This window comes from Tupaia chinensis, unplaced genomic scaffold, assembly GCF_000334495.1.
Source record: "Tupaia chinensis unplaced genomic scaffold, TupChi_1.0 Scaffold000691_1, whole genome shotgun sequence".
Taxonomy (NCBI): domain Eukaryota; kingdom Metazoa; phylum Chordata; class Mammalia; order Scandentia; family Tupaiidae; genus Tupaia; species Tupaia belangeri.
In genome coordinates, this window is record NW_006160214.1 from 765,460 (window position 1) to 782,742 (window position 17,283).

Genomic DNA, 17,283 nt, shown 5'->3' on the forward strand with positions numbered 1-17,283 from the left:
GTTTATGCTTCCTCTCAATCTTTCTGCTTTTGTATTCTCAGTACCCAGGGACATTTAAGATGAATGTTTCCTGGCTAAATGTATAGATGATTTGATGAGGTCTTTAGCTCGGACTCCCTAATCACACCAAACAAAACAGTCAAGTCCAGACAATAGATAAATTTTTATTGAGCCTTTTAGTTTACAATATGAGGTAAAAGGAAAAACAGATCTCAGCCAATATTTTACATAGCTGTAGTAAAATATTTTGGACTTCAGCGATTTATAAGGGATTACACTTTTCAAAAGTTGAGATAAGTTATGAACAGATTCTAACTCTTTGAATTTTCCAGTTGAGTCTTCCCTTACACAATAGTAACAAGCTCTAATTTGTTACATAAGTTTCTTCAAGGCCAAGTTTATTGTTGTTGATGTCTTTAGATCTAAAGAACTGGTATTTCAATCAATATCTACTAATTCCACTTCAAAGAAAAGTTTTGCATTTGGTGGAATTCTGTTGAAAAAGTCAAGGAAATTTGATAAAAAAAATTTTCCTTTTCCCATATCCTCAATATCCTTAGTCTAAAATTAGAATTATGTACACTGAGGTTCCTAAAGGTATCTTTAATGATAAATGGAGATCATGACCTGTCAGTATAAACTGGCTAGAAGAAGTGAGCTTATAATTATAGCAGGGCTCCTCCTTATCTGTATGCCTCACTAGTACTCCCAAATTAGCCACCACTTAAGACTGCTACTCAGTCCTCCTAAACAAAGTGATTTCAGTCTAGAGTGTATACGCAGTACTGAAGTATGTGTAAGGTAATACATGATATTTACTGTGAATTTTAAGATGCTAAATGGGAGATAGCTACAGCTCTGATCTCACTATCTGGTTGTGATAGGCTAGGAAAAGAGATAACTATATTTCTAAATAAGTTTAACTGATAAGACTACAGGGAATTATTTTAATTTCCAATTTACATCCCCCACCCCAAACTACTTATTGGGTTTTGATTTAATGTCCACAAAATGGGAATGAAAAGTGTTATTTAGCCATGATTATAAATGCTTACTAACAGCTGTTGGTGCCATGGTTTCCCTCAATTCAGTTGGTAATCCCCAGTGTATTCTATTTCTAAGCTCTGTCCATTTAACTGTCTGAAATTAGACTATGATATAAAAGTACCATGAACTTTAGGTTTGCATCCTTACAGTTCACTATAGTTGCTGGTATTGAGCGTTGTAACTTCTTCAAACCCTCAAACTTTAATAATTGCCTTTCAAAGATGAAAGCTTAAACTTCACAATGTTAAAGTCTTGAAAATTAAGAACCTTGAATAAAAGAGGGAAGATTCCATCACAAATTTGAATGCTTTGTACCAACAGAAAATACTAACCATCCTCTGTAATGGTGGGGTTAACACATAAGCATCTAAATACCAGGAAGACTAGTCTAGACAAGATTGAATTGTTGATACAGAGGTTAGCCTGGACATCTTTCACACCTCCAGTGATCTTTCCTCAGTGTTCTTTAATTATGAAGAGAAAAAAAGGATACTTGGCATCAGGCTGTCCTTTCTTTCCATAAGCCCATTCTGGTTCAATCTCCAGTCGAGCCTTTTCTCCTTTACTCATAGTCAAAAGTGCTTCATCCCACTAAAGGCAAGAACAAAGGAAAAACTAATGCTATTTTTCAAAAAGTACATGTAAAATACCTTATTAGGATTATGAGAATTCAAGAAGTTCATGGAAAATCTTGGTGCAAAAAATTTGAAATCCATGAACAGTTTTTTTCCCTAAGTATACATTTTCCGTAACATTTTGAAGACCCATTGTAATAAAAAAATAATTCTGTTACTGGAATTCATTATGTCCTAAGGTAATGTCCTTGAGTGAATCCCTAACCTTTACTTCATATTTTCTCAATGGGAAAAAGTAAGGATATATTAAACGATCACATTTCAGTGTGATACACAAACTCCTGAAATGATACAATGTGAAAGCACTTTCGTAAACGATAATGTCATCCATTATGGAAGCCAGTTTATTATTAGCTAAATCATAAAAAAAAAAAAACCTGCCACATTTACATCATAGCACATACTTGACGGTTTATTTTTGTAGGGATAAACAAGAAAGCATTCACTGTGAAACTGTTTTAAGATTACTAGGAGCCAGCCTTGTAACCTAGTGGTTAGGGAAGCTGTATTACACATGGCTGACCACAATTCAAATCCTGGCTGGCCCCTGCCTGCTTGAAAAACTTGCTGAGCATGTGTCCATGCGTCCCCCAAATCCTGACATTTGGAGACATGAAGAAAATGTGATGTAACCATGTCCAACTAGGGGGTGGTTTCCTCTCTCTCTCTGGTCAAACATACACATACACCAGCAATTAAAAAAAATGTAGGGACCAGCAGTTAGTGTAATAATGGCTATGTTGCTGGACTCCCATGTAGTCAACCGCGCTTTAAGTCCTGGACAGGGTGGCTTAAACTCATGCTAGGCGCGTGTGCATGCGTGCACAAGATCCCGAGAGAATGGAGAAGGGATTGCAGCGTGGCCATCTGCCCTGGGGAGTGATTTCTCACTTTCTGTCTCTCTGTTTCTGTCTTCCTTGTGAGCGCACGTGCCCTATAGCAAAAACCTCTCAAAAAAAAAACTGTAATATTGGAGTCATCGAGTTATATAAACTACATGTTGGGGGCACTAAGACCTTTTATAGAAGGTAAACCTTTTATAGAAGGTAAACCTAACTTCAAACAAAATAGAAAAATAGCCCATCCTGATAAATAGTTGATAGCCACTTAGTACAAAGTGTGTGTGTGTGTCTATTAATATGTATCTGTCTAGTTTTTACAACTGCACTTAAGTAGCTGTTTTAGTCTGTGTTTGATGAATAATTACATGTGAAGAAAAACAATGGGCTGACCCTGGCAAGAAAGAAAGCCCAATTCAGGGACACCAACAATCAGCCTGCTGTTTTATCTCCCTACTGTAGTGGTCAGTACAGTAAACCTAATCAACCCCCCCCCACACACACACACACACACACATACTTTTTAAGTTTTTGTTAAAAGGCGCAGACTCTCACAGATGGGTGGAGGAGTAAAAAATCATGCTGCAGTCTGTGAAGGTGTAATCCCTGCTCTATTCTCGAGATTTGGGGTACATATGCACTCATCCTCAGCATGGTTTTCAACCTACCTTGTCTAGGACTCACTCCAACCATGCAGTCAACCTTGTGGCATCCAGCTGACTTAAAGACCATGCCACCTGGCTGGCCCCTAACTTCCTTTTTCGCTCTCTCTCATTTGTAAGGGTGATTAGGTTTGAAATGTTTTCTGGTGTTTGAGCCTAAGTTCTGAGAGGTGAAAAGGCTCTCAAATCCCTGCTTCTATGAGTACTTCAGTGGAATATTTTATCTTTTATAATATATAAGCAGTACAAGAGCTATAGAACATTTTACAAGAGTCTTAATTGCCAGAGGGCTTGTGTTCTTTTTCCAGAGATACGTACTTTCCAAAGATAAAGAGAGGGAGAAAGCACCCCCAATGGGACATAGTCATGCTTAAATTTCTTCTCCATCTAGTGCACATTTTGGATAGCCATGCACAAATACCTGGCCTATTTTATTTTTATTTTTGGAGAGGTTTTTGCTATAGGGCGTGTGTGCTCAGCAGAAAGACAGAGACAGAAAGCGAGAAATCATCCCCTGGGGGGATGGTCATGCCACAATACCCTCTCCATTCTCTCGGGATCTTGGGCGCACACATGCCCAATATGAGTTTAAGCCACCAGGTCTGGGACTCAAACCACGGTTGACTACATGGGAGTCCAATGACATAGCCAGTATGCCAACTGCTGGTTCCAATACGTGGCCTATTTTTCAAGCCTCTGTTCTGGGACTTGAACTGTTCAGACAGCCAAGTGGAATCTGACACCCTTAATCACTAGGCCATGGGGGCTGGCCCTAAGAATCTTAAAGACAATTTTGAAGGCAAACATTTTAAAATTTTTATTGCTAGTATGTGTGGGCTCGTGAGAAAACTAGAGTGAATGTGTATACATGTATACCTCAGAGGGGGCACGGGTCACACCACAATTTTTCTCTTCCATTTTTCCTTCCAGTCAGGATTTTGGGTGCACACGTACCCAGCATGTTTAAACCACTGGGGCTGGGATTTGAACTGCAGTTGGGTATGTGGGATCTAACTGCCTTCAATACTTAGCAAAAGGGCTGGCCCCCCAATTTTTTTTTTTTTTAATTATGTTTATTTCTTCTGAGAAACAGACACACACACACACACCCTGACAGGGTCTTCCATCATGCTGTGATATATCCCCAGTCTCAGCAGGTCTAGGACATGGATATGTGTGCTCATGCACTGTACTGGAAGAATCAGAACATCAACTTGGACCTTTTCCATGTGGATTCAGTTTCATTAGCACTGAATCTACACTTGGCTAGAGGGCCAAATATTATTTGACAAATTACTTTATGAAGAAAAATGTAAATGGGATAGATAGAAGTACTATTCAGTTGTTGGAAAAGTCACGATTTTTTTTCTGTTTTTCGTTATAAAAGTTGGCCATGACTTTCCCCACAACCCAATACTTGTGTCCTTACTTTATTAGGTTATGTTCATTTACAACACCTTGAGGTACTTGGGCCAGATGGTGGCCTAGCAATAATGTACCGAACCCATGTGGGAGGGTCCTAGGTTCATAACCTGATACCTCCTATACACACCAGACTGCATGTGATTTGGGCTAGCAGAGGCTGGGAGTGGATCACAGCATAAAGGCTTTACTGGAAGTGCCTGTCTCTCACCCTCTGCCTATCTCTCATAGAAGAAATAACCTAACTACCCTCAGATAGGCAGTAGTGTATTTTACAAATAGGGAAATCGAGACCTAACTTATCAAATAAGTTAGCAATGATAGCACCCAATTGCTTAGACTCCAAAGACTGTTTTGTTTTCATTGTGTCCATAATCCTAATAGTTAAGAGCATCATAACACAAGTAGCACAAGCCAGAATTATCTGATTCGTGTCCATTCTTTACTTACTCCTCTGATAACTTTGCCTACTCCAACCTTAAAACTTAAAGGCTTGGCACTTTTTTTCTTCTTTGAACCTGCAAAACAGATTTTCCTTATAATTAATGATATACTCTAATTTTTATTAATAAATTAAGTTCCAATGGAAAAATACAGCAGTTTGACTGAATTCAAAGTTACAATACTATTTGTTTGAAAAATGAAAATTCAGAAAACCTGGTAATTTAAGATTCTGGATGTAAAAATAATTATGGTCTGAAAAAGGGGTAGAAGGACAGAACCTATACCTAAGCATTAAAACAGCACACTATTCTGCCTTTAAAATACTAAAGCCTCATTTTGAGACATTAACCAAGTTTAAACTAAGCTCCCTAATTTTGCTTTCTACTGCCCAAGGGGTCTTTAGCTAGCAATAATCAGTGAACTGAAGACCTCTTTTAAGTAAATTCATGGGTAAAAAAGACATCTAGAAAAAAGTAGGTCACCAAAAAAACTACCCAAGAGTTATCACATAAATATTTTACAGTGTCTTCAAGCCAAGACTATAATACATTTAGACTTACTTGTTTGAATATTAGTATCAAAAACAGTCCCATCTTGTAGTGTTCCTGTATACCAGCAGTGAACAACATCTCCCTTTTTGGGAAAGTTGGTTTTATCTCCTTTTTTAAGAATAGATTTTGTGTATTTTGGTGGACCCTAAAAACAAGCAACACAGTGTCATTAATTCATGTCCTTTTAGAAAGATGAGACCACCTTTACGACATGACTCATTCCGTTATATTTGTAGATAAGTTTCAGTTTTTGCTGTGGGATATATACACTCCCTAGAGATAAGAGAGAGAAATCACCCTCCAATTGGAATGACATTTCAATTCCTTCTCCAGTCTCCTCTCAAGATTCTGCAACCATGCACATGGGCCCAGCATGATTTTCCAGCCGCTAGGTCCAGGACTCAAACTGCATAGTTGACCATGTAGGCTCTAGTGCCTTAATCTCAATGCCACCTGCTGACCCACTTTTTTTCCCTCCCAAAGCGAAGTTTTGTGACAACCCTGAATTTAGCACGTCAATTTCTTCCATTTTCCCAAAAGCATGTGCTCACTTCATGTCTGTTTCACATTCGGGTAACTGTAGTAATATGTCAAAGTTTTCTAGTATTGTTACATCTGTTACAGTAATCTGTGATCTATCATGGTTTTATTTTAATTGTATTGGGTGCCATGAACTACACCTACATATAAAGGCAAACCTAATACTGTATGTGTTCTGACTTTGTCACCAACCAGCCAGTCTCCTCTCTCTCTCCCTATTCCCTGAGGAAAAAAATAATAAAATTTGGCCAATTAATAACCCTATAATGGACTCGTAAGTGTTCAAGTAGAAGCAAGAGTCATACATCTTTGACTTTACATCAAATGCTAGAAATGCTCAGTAAGGAAGGCATGTCAAAACCTGAAACAGGTCAAAGGCTAGATGTCTTCCACCAAACAAGTTGTGAATGTCAAGGAAAAGCTCTTTTGATTTTTGGAGAGATTTTTGTTATGGGGTGCGTGTGCTCACCAGAGACAAAAACGAGAAATCACCCCTCGGGGTATGGCCATGCCACAATCCCTTTTCCTTCATCTCCTCTCGGGATTTTGGGCACACATGCACATGAGTGAGTTTCAAGCTGCCGTGTCTGGAACTCGAACTGCAGTTCATCCACGTGGGAGTTCAGTGATGTAAACACTATGCCATCTGCTGGTCCCAGTAAAGGAAAAGTTCTTAAAGGAAATTAAAAGTGCCACTCCAGTAAATATGTAAATCATAAATGAAACAGCTTACTGTTGATATAAATAAACTTTTAGTGGTCTGGAGATTTGCTTGAGCCTAATCCAGCAAGACCCTAAATCCCTTTAATTCTATGAAAGCTAAGAGGTGAGGACGTTATAGAAGCTGGAAGCTAGAAGTAGGTATATGAAGTTTAAGGAAAGAAGCCATCTCCATAACATAAAAGTCCAACGCAAAGCAGTAAGTGCTAATATAGAAGTTGCTGCAAGTTACCCAGAAGATCTAGCTAAGATAATTGATAAAGACAGTGAATATATTTTTCCCGTTTTCAAAGGCTTTATTGGTACATACACTTTAGAAAAATAATCGATCCTATTGTTGTCAAATCAGTGGAATGATGAGCTGTGTCCAGGGACCCTTCAAGTGGCAAAGAGGCTGTGTTCTCCCTTCCCATTCATGAACCCAGTCATGAGCATAAGACATATAATCATCCAATTCCTCAGGCTTAAACCACAGACTGGTATCCTTTTCAGCACTTTTTATTGAACCACTACCATGAATGATGTTCCTGCCCAAATGGACGTACATGTCCCCACAAATGGTGTCTGGCTTCAAATCTACTGGATTGGTCTCTCTAGGCATCACTCAGACTATGTTCACCATATTCAGCACCTCTTGGACCATGGCCACCACCATCCCAAAGTTCATGTACTTCACCAGCCCTGGGAAGAATGGGCGGTCTTTCAGGTCAATGTAGTACTGCTTTAGGTGTTTCTCAGAGGCTGGAAGAAACTTCATAGCCACGAGGGAATCACCCAGCAGGCAGTACTGCAAACCCTCAGGGTTGATGGCGATGAAGGTGTGCTTGGGTTGGCCATGGTCCAGAAGCTGGTGGGGCCTGGTAGCTACTGTGCTATGGGAGTAGGGACTGGGGTGACCACCATACCCAAGAGCTGTTGGCGGCAGAGTGCAAAATGGCTATTTTAAAGGACAGATTTTCAGAGTAGAGGCAACAGCCCTCAACTGGAAGATGATACTATCTTACCTGACTTCAAAGTTTCAAAGGATGGCTTGAAACTGTCTTGATAATGAAGCTGGCACCCTTAAATTGTAGCCAACACTTGGGACCAGCGTAATGGCTATGTCGTTGGACTCCATGTAGTCGACTGTGGCTAGAGTACTGGACCTGGCAGTTTAAACTCACGCCAGGCACATGTGCATGCGTGCATGCCCATGATCCCAAGAGGAGAATGGAGAGAAAGGGATTGCAGCATGGCCATCCCCCCTGGAGGGTGATTTCTCTGTCTTTCTGGCAAGTGCACACACCATATAGCAAAACCTCTCCAAGAAAAAAAAAAAATTGAAACAAACACTCATTTATCACTCTGAAAATTTTATGGGCCTTAAGAATTATGGTAAATGAACTCCACCTCTGTTCTGTAAATGAAACATCAAAGCCTGGGTGACAGCACATCTGTTTAAAGAATGGTTTACCATCTATCTGAAGCCTGTTGAAATCTACTGCTCAGAAAGATTCCTTTGAAAATACTGCTGTTCACTGACAACATACCTGGTCATGCAAGAGCTCTGATAGATGCTATGATATTAATGTTGATTCATGCCTGCTAACATGAGATTCATTTAGCAGCCCACGGGGTCAAGAAGTAATTCCAATTTGAAGTTGTGTTATTTAAAAAATTAGTAAGGTTTATAGGGGCCATAAACATGATTCTTCTGATAAGTATGGGCAAAGTAAGTGGATAACCTTCTGAAATGGGATTTACCATTCTGTAAATGCAATTAAGAACAGTTTTAATTCATGGGAAGAATGGAAGCTAAAAAACCAAAGTCAACACTGACAGGTATTTGGAAGAAGCTGATTCTTAGCTTATGGATGATTTTGAGGGGTACAGTATAATGTAAAAAGACATATTGGCTAATCAGTGGTGATTCATATAAGTAAGAAAAGTATAGAGAAGATCTGTATGAATATTAGAGGATTTAACAAAAAAAGTGGAGCATATGGAAAAGTATCTTCTTTACCTACATTTCCTTGGTTTCTAGATCAGATAAGGATCTGCATTATCCAAGTTTATTTGATTTCCAAATTTCATAAAAGAAGTAAAACGGGTGTGGTCAGAAATCAAAGGTTTTTTTTTTTTTTGGAGAGGTTTTAGCTACAGGGTGCATGCGCTCCCCAAAGACAGAAAGCAAGAAATCACCCCCCAGGGGGGATGGCCACGCTGCAATCCCTTCTTCTCCTTTCTCCTCTCGGGATCTTAGGCACGTATGCACACGCGCCCAGCGTGAGTTTTAAGTCACTGGGTCCAGGATTTGAACCATCGTTGACCACATGGGAGTCCAGCGACATAGCCATTATGCTAACTGCTGGTCCCAGAAATCAAATGTTTGAAATCTAGTTGGTTCTTGAATTTGGAAAGCCAGAAAAGCCAGAAACACAGCGATTTCTTTACTCCTCATTTATTTCTAATTGGTCAATTCCCAAGTTTGGGATTTTTATATCTTCCTAAAACTTGTATGTAAAAGTTGTCTTACCTCTCTGAAAACAAGTCTCATATGTGTAAAAGATGTCTTATCTTTGTGCAAAGATACCCCTTTAACAAAGATTCTCTTCTTGACTAAACTAGTCAGACTCCTCTAAGTCTGCCTTGCAACTAGGCTCCCATCTTGGCCCAAGATTTGAACAAACACTATAAATTTCAAACGGCTCAAGGACTTGTCTCTAGGACTGTATTCTTCCTTTGAATGTCTACCTGGGAAAACTTAGTTGCCAAAAGACTTTACTATTTGTTGTATGAAATATCTGATAGGGTCCCCATTTTCTAGTTTCTGTGGGAGGATAGGAGCCTAACTTTCATAAGTAGTTGTTAGGTGATTTCCATGACGGAATCGCCCAACAGGCAGTACTGCATACCCTCAGGCTTGATGGCAATGCAGGTGTGCTTGGTGTGCCCAAACTCACATGGGCCAGCACCTACTCTTCTTTTTAAGATTTAATTTAACTATCTATCTGTCTGTCTACTTACTTATTTTAACTTGACCAGAGAGGGACAGAGAGAAAGAGAGAGGAAAAAAAAAAAAAGACACCAGGTCCAAGACTGGAACCATGGCCGGCCATGTGGGATTCCAGTGCCCTTAACCACCAAGGCACTCCTGCTAGCCTCTGCACTTCCTCCTCCTTAGATTTTACAGATTTTCAAGTTTATTTTGGTGCAAAAGTATTTTGAACTCTCTTAAGATTTTTCACAGTACTCATTTTTCACATTCTGAAGGCACTCCCCACATATATGCATTCTCTACTCTTTTCCGTTGTTTTCTGTTTTGAAAAAGAACAAAGGGCCAGCTAGTGACATGGCAGTTAAGATAGTTGGATCCCAAGTGGCTGACTATGCTGTTCAAGTCCCAGGTGGTTTGAAAAACATGCCAGGCACATGTGTATATATGTGTGCCCAAAAATCACAAGAGGAGAATAGAGGAAAACCAGGGATTGTGGCATGACCATCCCCCGCCAGGGGTACTTTCTAACTCACTCACTCTGCCTCTGGAAAGCAAAAGCACCCTATAGAAAAATCACAAAAAAACCCCCCAAAATTAGCATGTACTAGGCTGTCAGTAAAGTCATGACATATTTTTCTACGTTTTTCTAAGCACAAATGTGTCATGATGTTCCCTACAACCCAATATTATTTTCATAGTCAGAAAACATTTTAAAAAATATAGTTGATAGGGACCAGCAGATGGCATAATAGTTATGTTACTGCATATAGTCAACCACAATTCACACCCCATACCCGGTAGCTTAAAACTCACGCTGGGCGCATGTGCATGCATGCCTAAAATCCTGAGAGGAGACAAGGATAAGGGATTGAGGCGTGACCATACCCCCAGGGGGTGATTTCTTGCTTTCTATTTCTGTATTTCTGGTGAGCGTACACCCGCTATAGCGGTGTGTAGAGGGAGCACAGTACTGGGAAACGGCAGTTTAGCAGACAATGAGCAACATCTGTGGCTGAAGAACATTTCTACAGAAACAAGAAATAAAGAGCTTTGCGGGGGCCAAATTTTGGAAGAGTTTGAATGCCAAGAACAGAAAACTTGGATTTATATTGTAAACCAGTGCTGTCCATCAGAAATATATAATCATATATATTTATATATATATTTAAACATATTACATATATAAATATATATATGTAATATATAAATAGGCCTAGCATAAAAATTGCTTTCTGTGTGTATACACCCACAAATGTTCATTTGTACTTTCCAAACAACATGAAATGATTATGCAAATTAACTAGCTCTAGTCATATAAACGTGTCACTCTGTACCTGAACTTACCCTCTGTACACAAATATTCAGATGCTACAGATTCAGGTTATTATCACTGATACTAAAACTGCAATTTAGTTAGCAAGGCATACTGGAAATGGCAAGGTTATAATCAATTCGGCTCTGCTGAGGCTGTCCTAATAGCTATCCTTAGGTCTACTAAGGCTGTTCATTTGCAAAAATGTTTTTTTTATCTGTTTCTTCAAACCTCTGTACCAAAATATAAAACCTGTGCTGGGAAAACTGAGACAGATGAACCCATATCCTGCTGCCAGACCTAGGCTATTTCTATTGCCAGGGACACTGTGTACATTAGAAAAAGCTAAAGGAAGTTTCTTTCACTCACTCCAATTTGGCTATAGAATCAAGGCCTTAAAATAGCTTTGAAAGCTCAGAAGTCCTGGATGGCCAGACAAGGAAGCACTATTAAACACAGAGTCACAAGGACTTCACTGGATGGGCTACTATAAAACACTAGTTCTCAGGCTAACAGCCCCAGCACACTTCAAATTATTGACAGTTTGGCTCACTGAAAGTGGTTAAACTCAACTACCCCTTACTATGAGATACCAGTGCTAGAAAACAAATACTGTTTCTCAAGTTTAACATAAATAATAAAATAAAAACATATTATATACAAACCTCATCCTGAGTCTCTTCAGATTTGGTTTCTTTGGGTTTATCTTCATTAAGCTTCACATTTTTCACTTGTTCAGATACTTTACTTATACTTTCAGTACCCTTGAAACGCTGTAAAGAAAATGTTCTTATATTGAGAATAGGGTAAAAAGTAGGAGGCACATTTAGATTTTCATTTTCTAAACTATCTTTATAAGGAATATAAACTAACTCAAATGTAAATAAATGGTCTAAGGAAACTGCTTAACAAAGAATCTTGTTAGGCATTTTAATCAATAAATTATGACCCTCACAGACAACTCACGATTTAAAAGATAATCCTGACCTATAGAAAGGTCAATTTGGACTTGGAGATATGAATACTGTGCACACGACTTAATAAAGATTATCTTCTGTGGAAGACGGTCATTTTATAGTGAACAAATATTGGAGAATGAAGACTTAGCTACAATCTATACTAGACTTTGGGGCCAGGATGTAGCATGGAGCTTAAGGCAGCTAGATACCACATGGCTGAGTGGTTGAAGTCCTGGATCAGGTGCCTTGAAAACCATGTAGGGCACCTGTATGTGCTTGTCCAAAATCTGGAGAGAATGTAGTGCAGGTATTACCCCTAAAGGGTGATTTCTCACTATCTCCCTCTCTCTAGCTCTCTCTCTGACCATCTGGTAAGCACATTCACCCTATGGTAAAAAAGAAAGAAAGAAAAGAAAAAAGAGAAGAAAAGGAAGGAAAAGGGAAAAAAAAGCCTGTCTGTTTCAAAATACCAAATCATCATGCCGTATATGAAGATTAGCCATGCTAGATTGGACAGCTAGTTTAATCTAGCATGGCTGCAGTTAGTAAAACTCACACACACTGCAAATAATCAATGCATTTAAGGCCTTTTTGTGGAAATAAAATTTCTAAAATAATGTTATTTAATAGTACTCACCTTGCTTTCAAAAAGATGGTTATATGCTGTAACCAAATGGTCCTTGTTAGCTGTCTTGGCGACATTTTTAATGTTTCCTAGTAATTTATGTTCTGCAAGAAACTACAAAAAAAAAAGCTGTTTAGTCAAAATTTCCCTCAGTAATAAGTAATAAGGGTCTACAATTAGAAAATGACCCAAGCTGGCACTTGTTTCAACAGCATTATTAAGAAAAAATTAAACACTATCTTTTATACCTCACTCCATTACCAAAAAAAGAGACTGTAAGAATTACTAACATCTCCTATAAATTCTGGACTGCAGTATGCTGCATGGGACTCAATGGTTCATTCTAACCATTCTCCCATCATGTAATGGACAGAAAAACATTTTTCCAACAAGAACACTAGTGACTAGAGGCAGCTGGCTGCTCATGGCAAGACACTACTTGTCCTTGGCTTTGGTAACCTCCAGCCATGCTGGCATAGCTGTCTTGACATACCTGTAACCTGTTCTTGGCAGACTAGGACACACTGTTAACATTATACATACATATATATACATACACACACACACATATAAATATGAAAAACATATATAGCAACATCTAAATTAAAAATATGTAATACATATAAATTACATAGCATATATAATAATATATAACATATATAGCATTGTATAACAGTGCTTCCTAGTCTGCCAAGAATGAGTAACAGATATGAAGTCTTCAAAAATTTTATGAAAAATGTTACATAAAAAAATCTATCCATGGATTTTAAAATGTCTTGCACCAAAATAAACCTGTACTTTAACTCCATTTTACCATTACCTTTGGGACGTCTCCTTCTATGTCAAGATAGCCATGCCCAACATGATATATGTAATAGTCACCTTATTACCTGGGTTAAAATCGTAGCTGTCTGACTGCAGATAAGGGACTAAGCTTTCCTAAAAACTCCATTTCCACATTTGTAGTAAAAAAATCAGTAACAGCGTCAAAGTGTTAATTTAATGATAAAATAACTTTCTTAATGCATTTCGCAGAGTCTATCAAAGAACTGAGTAAATATTAAATAAAACAATTTAATATTGGGTTGTCTTCAAAAGTCATTTTCTTTTCAAAGATGCATTTTCTTCTGGGACCAGCAGTTAGTGTAATGGCTCTGTCGCTGGACTCCCACGTAGTCCACCGCGGTTCGAGTCCTGGACCTGGTGGCTTAAACTCGTGCCAGGCACTTGTGCGTGCGTACCCACAATCCTGAGAGGAGAATGGAGAAGGGAATGCTGGACTCCTACATGGCCAAAGGGTTCCAATCCTGGACCTGGCAGCTTGTTTCTCACTTTGCCTCTCCCTTCCTCTGTCCCTCTCTGGTCAAATTAAAGTAAGTAAATAAATAAATAAAACACTTCTTCAAAAAAATAAAGATTCATGTTACAAAAATGGTATGATAATCCAAGTATCTTGGAATTGTTCCATGTGGACTAGTATTAGATTCCACTATACTAATTTGTTTTATAAGAATCTAAGAAAATACCTATCAAGGCATTAAATTCTAATGATGCCTACTCTGTTTTTTTTTTTTTCCCAGATGAAATACAAATTGGCTTAAGAAAAAATAATTCCAGGGGACCAATAAGTGGTGTGGTGGTTAAAGTACTGGATACTCCTACATGGCTAACCCTGGACGTGGAGGCTTGCTCTCTCACTTTCTCTCTGGTCAAACTAAAATAAACGAATGAATGACTAAATAATTCTTTAAAAAAAATTCCATTAAAATGATAAGATTCTTGACTCATGGCCTTTTTCATGTTTGTTTCCCCAAACACTGAGTACAGTTCTTGCTACATATTTTGTATATTTGCTGAATTAAGAAGACACAGGATAATAAAGAAATTGGAGTGCTTATCTCTCCTTTAACTGCCCACCCCCAGTAAAATTAAACACAATACTCTCAGAGGAAACCATAAATATTTTTATAAATTCAAGGTTAGAACTTAAAATATTGTATAGAAACCACACTTAGGCTGCTATTTCTAATAAGTGGGAGATGCTGAGTGCACAACAAGGTGTGTAAGTATTGTAGTTCAGCAATCCAAGAGAGGAATGAATGATCATAATTTCCGAAGGACAAAAAAGGTCTGACAAAAATAACTGGTGACTAATAGACGGGTGGTAAGATGGAGACTGCTGAAAAATGCACGGCGTACATAGAAAGCGTGCCAAATAAATTTGTTAGTCCGACTGTTCATAACAATGGCACACGCGAAGAAATGCGCATTAACTCCCTAAGTATAAAGGTGAAAAGGTCATTTAAAGGGTAAATACTTTAAAATAAAGTTAATCCGCAACCTATGGGTTTTAAAACATACGCCATTTGTGCTCAGCATTTAGCAAACTGGTGACAAAAGCCAGCTGCACGCACCAATCCACAGAAATCTTTACATCCTTTCCCATCTCCGAATAGCCGGCACTCTCCTCCCAGGGTCTCATCTTAGCCCCCTTTCTTCCGCAACCCCCAACCCCGAATCTCCGGGTTCCTTTTTTTTCGGTCTCCATCCCCAAAGGGTCCAAACGAGGTTTTACTACGATTACAGCCTGCGTGCCCCAGGAACTAAAATTACTCCCCCCTGTCGAAATAGGTCCGGCCCGAGAGCCGGAAGCGTGGTTCCCGGGCGCACGCGGGCCGCTCGGGCCTTCCAGGCCACGGGCCGCGGGAGGACGAGGGCGGGGGCACAGAGGAATACAGAATGTATGGGCATCTCCGGGGGGGTGAGCGTCCCTCAACAGCATCAGCCTGGCCGCCCCGACGCCTGCGGTACCGAATCTGAACCGTGTTCCTGCAGAAACTTGATAATGTCCTTCTTGGGCAACTGCTCGCTGCGCAGTTGCTCCACGGTCCACGCCCGCTGCGGAGCACCAGCCGCCATCTTCCCCCGCTGCCGCTGCTTTACTGAGCCAGCCCGCCTCGGTTCGGCATCGCCCCGCCCCTTGGGCGTGGCGCCGGCCCAGCACGCACTCAGGGGCGGGGTCATGCGGCGTCCGGTAGGGTTGAGGCCGGCCTTTGAGGAGCGTCGGGGCGGGGTTTTGGGGGCTGCTTTGTTGAGTCAGGGTTACATCCTGAGGTGGGTGGTGGTGGTCCACTGCGCAGGCGCCGGCCTCTGCGTTGTCTAACAGCTTTATTGCACAGGTCCTTATTCTGTGAATAGCCCAGTGTGTAAACTTTTTAGAGAGAAAACAACATTGACTCTTAATTTCAGTTTAGTTTTAGCTTAAAGATTCACACCTGAATTGGCTCCGTCCATGTCCATTAAAACAACCCATAGGCCACTAACCAAGCTCTTTTAATACTCATAAAATACACACTGCCTCTCCCCCCATACAAACACGATAAAGAATCCAGAAGCAAGTTCAAGAACGTGGACAAGCATAATAACAGTGTAAAGAAGATACATCCAGGATGCCGTTCCCTAATAATTCAGCAACTCCATGCTGTGTATTTACTTTACCTCAGTACATGGGGAAACAAATGTATAGTTTATTAAACGTAATCAGTTTCAGAGTAGAGAACCCGGGAATTGTACTCAAATCCGAAGTAGAAAGCTATCCCTGGAGTAGGATAGTAACTGTAAGCCAATGATTACTGCTCTTAAAAATACAATGGCCTTTTTTTTTAAAAAAAAAAAGCTTTCTTAAGGAATAACAGGACCAGATCACACTCACTACTTTTCTTTTTTCTTTTCTTTTCTTTTCTTTCTGCTTTTTTCTTTCTCTCTCCTCCTTTCTTTCTTTTTTAGAGAGGTTTTTGGTATAGGGTGCCTGCGCTCCCCAGAAAGAAAGAAAGCGAGCAATCACCTCGCAGGGGGGATGGCCACGCCGCAATCCCTTCTCCTCCGTTCTCCTCTTGGGATCTTGGGCACGCACGCAAACGTGCCCTGCATGAGTTTAAGCCATCGGGCCCGGGACTCGAACACTTGACGACTACATGGGAGTCCAGCAACCTAGCCGTTACACCATCTGCTGGTCCTGACAGTCATTACTCCCTAAATCCTAAAAATGTTAAAATAATAGGTTAACTCTCCTAACACCGTGAAAAAGAGTTGGCTGTTTTGTTTCCTTAGCCTTGTTGAATAAGACTATGTTTACACGCTTTGGCTTTTCACTTGAGATTTAACAATACAAGGAATAAGCCATAGTAGAGGCTAAATAACATAAAGTTCACACAATTACGTATATTCCATTGTTCTAAGGATCTCAAGGTTATCTTATCATTTTAATCTATATCACGTTAGCAACTACGCGCAGATGTCTGTCTAGTCATTGGAAACGGAACTCAAGGTCAGGGTCTACAAAAACTGCCCGGGGGACGAAATTTAAAGTAACTCCCTAACATGGCGCAAGCATCTCTGGGAGGACTTCTAGGGTTTCCGGAAAGCCAGCCAATCGTATTCTCAATGAGGACTCAGTGGCGGAATTTTCAACTGGGTAAATTGGTTGCAGTCCCGCCCTCTCGTTCCATAGTTTGGTATGAACTATCCCGATGGGGATCAGAACTGTGGCG

At 39.8% G+C, this 17,283-nt stretch overlaps 1 protein-coding gene across 1 annotated transcript; it reads right to left on the reverse strand.

Annotated features, from left to right (window-relative positions):
• Positions 1 to 144: 144 nt before the first annotated feature.
• Positions 145 to 15,752, reverse strand: FKBP3 (FKBP prolyl isomerase 3). The gene is made up of 7 exons (XM_006160603.3): positions 15,545 to 15,752; positions 12,746 to 12,847; positions 11,815 to 11,922; positions 5,610 to 5,745; positions 5,056 to 5,123; positions 1,541 to 1,638; positions 145 to 493 (listed from the first exon to the last, which is right to left on the reverse strand). The coding sequence occupies exons 1-7, from the start codon at positions 15,650 to 15,652 to the stop codon at positions 439 to 441; spliced, it is 675 nt and encodes a 224-aa protein (XP_006160665.2). The 5' UTR covers positions 15,653 to 15,752; the 3' UTR covers positions 145 to 438.
• Positions 15,753 to 17,283: the final 1,531 nt, after the last annotated feature.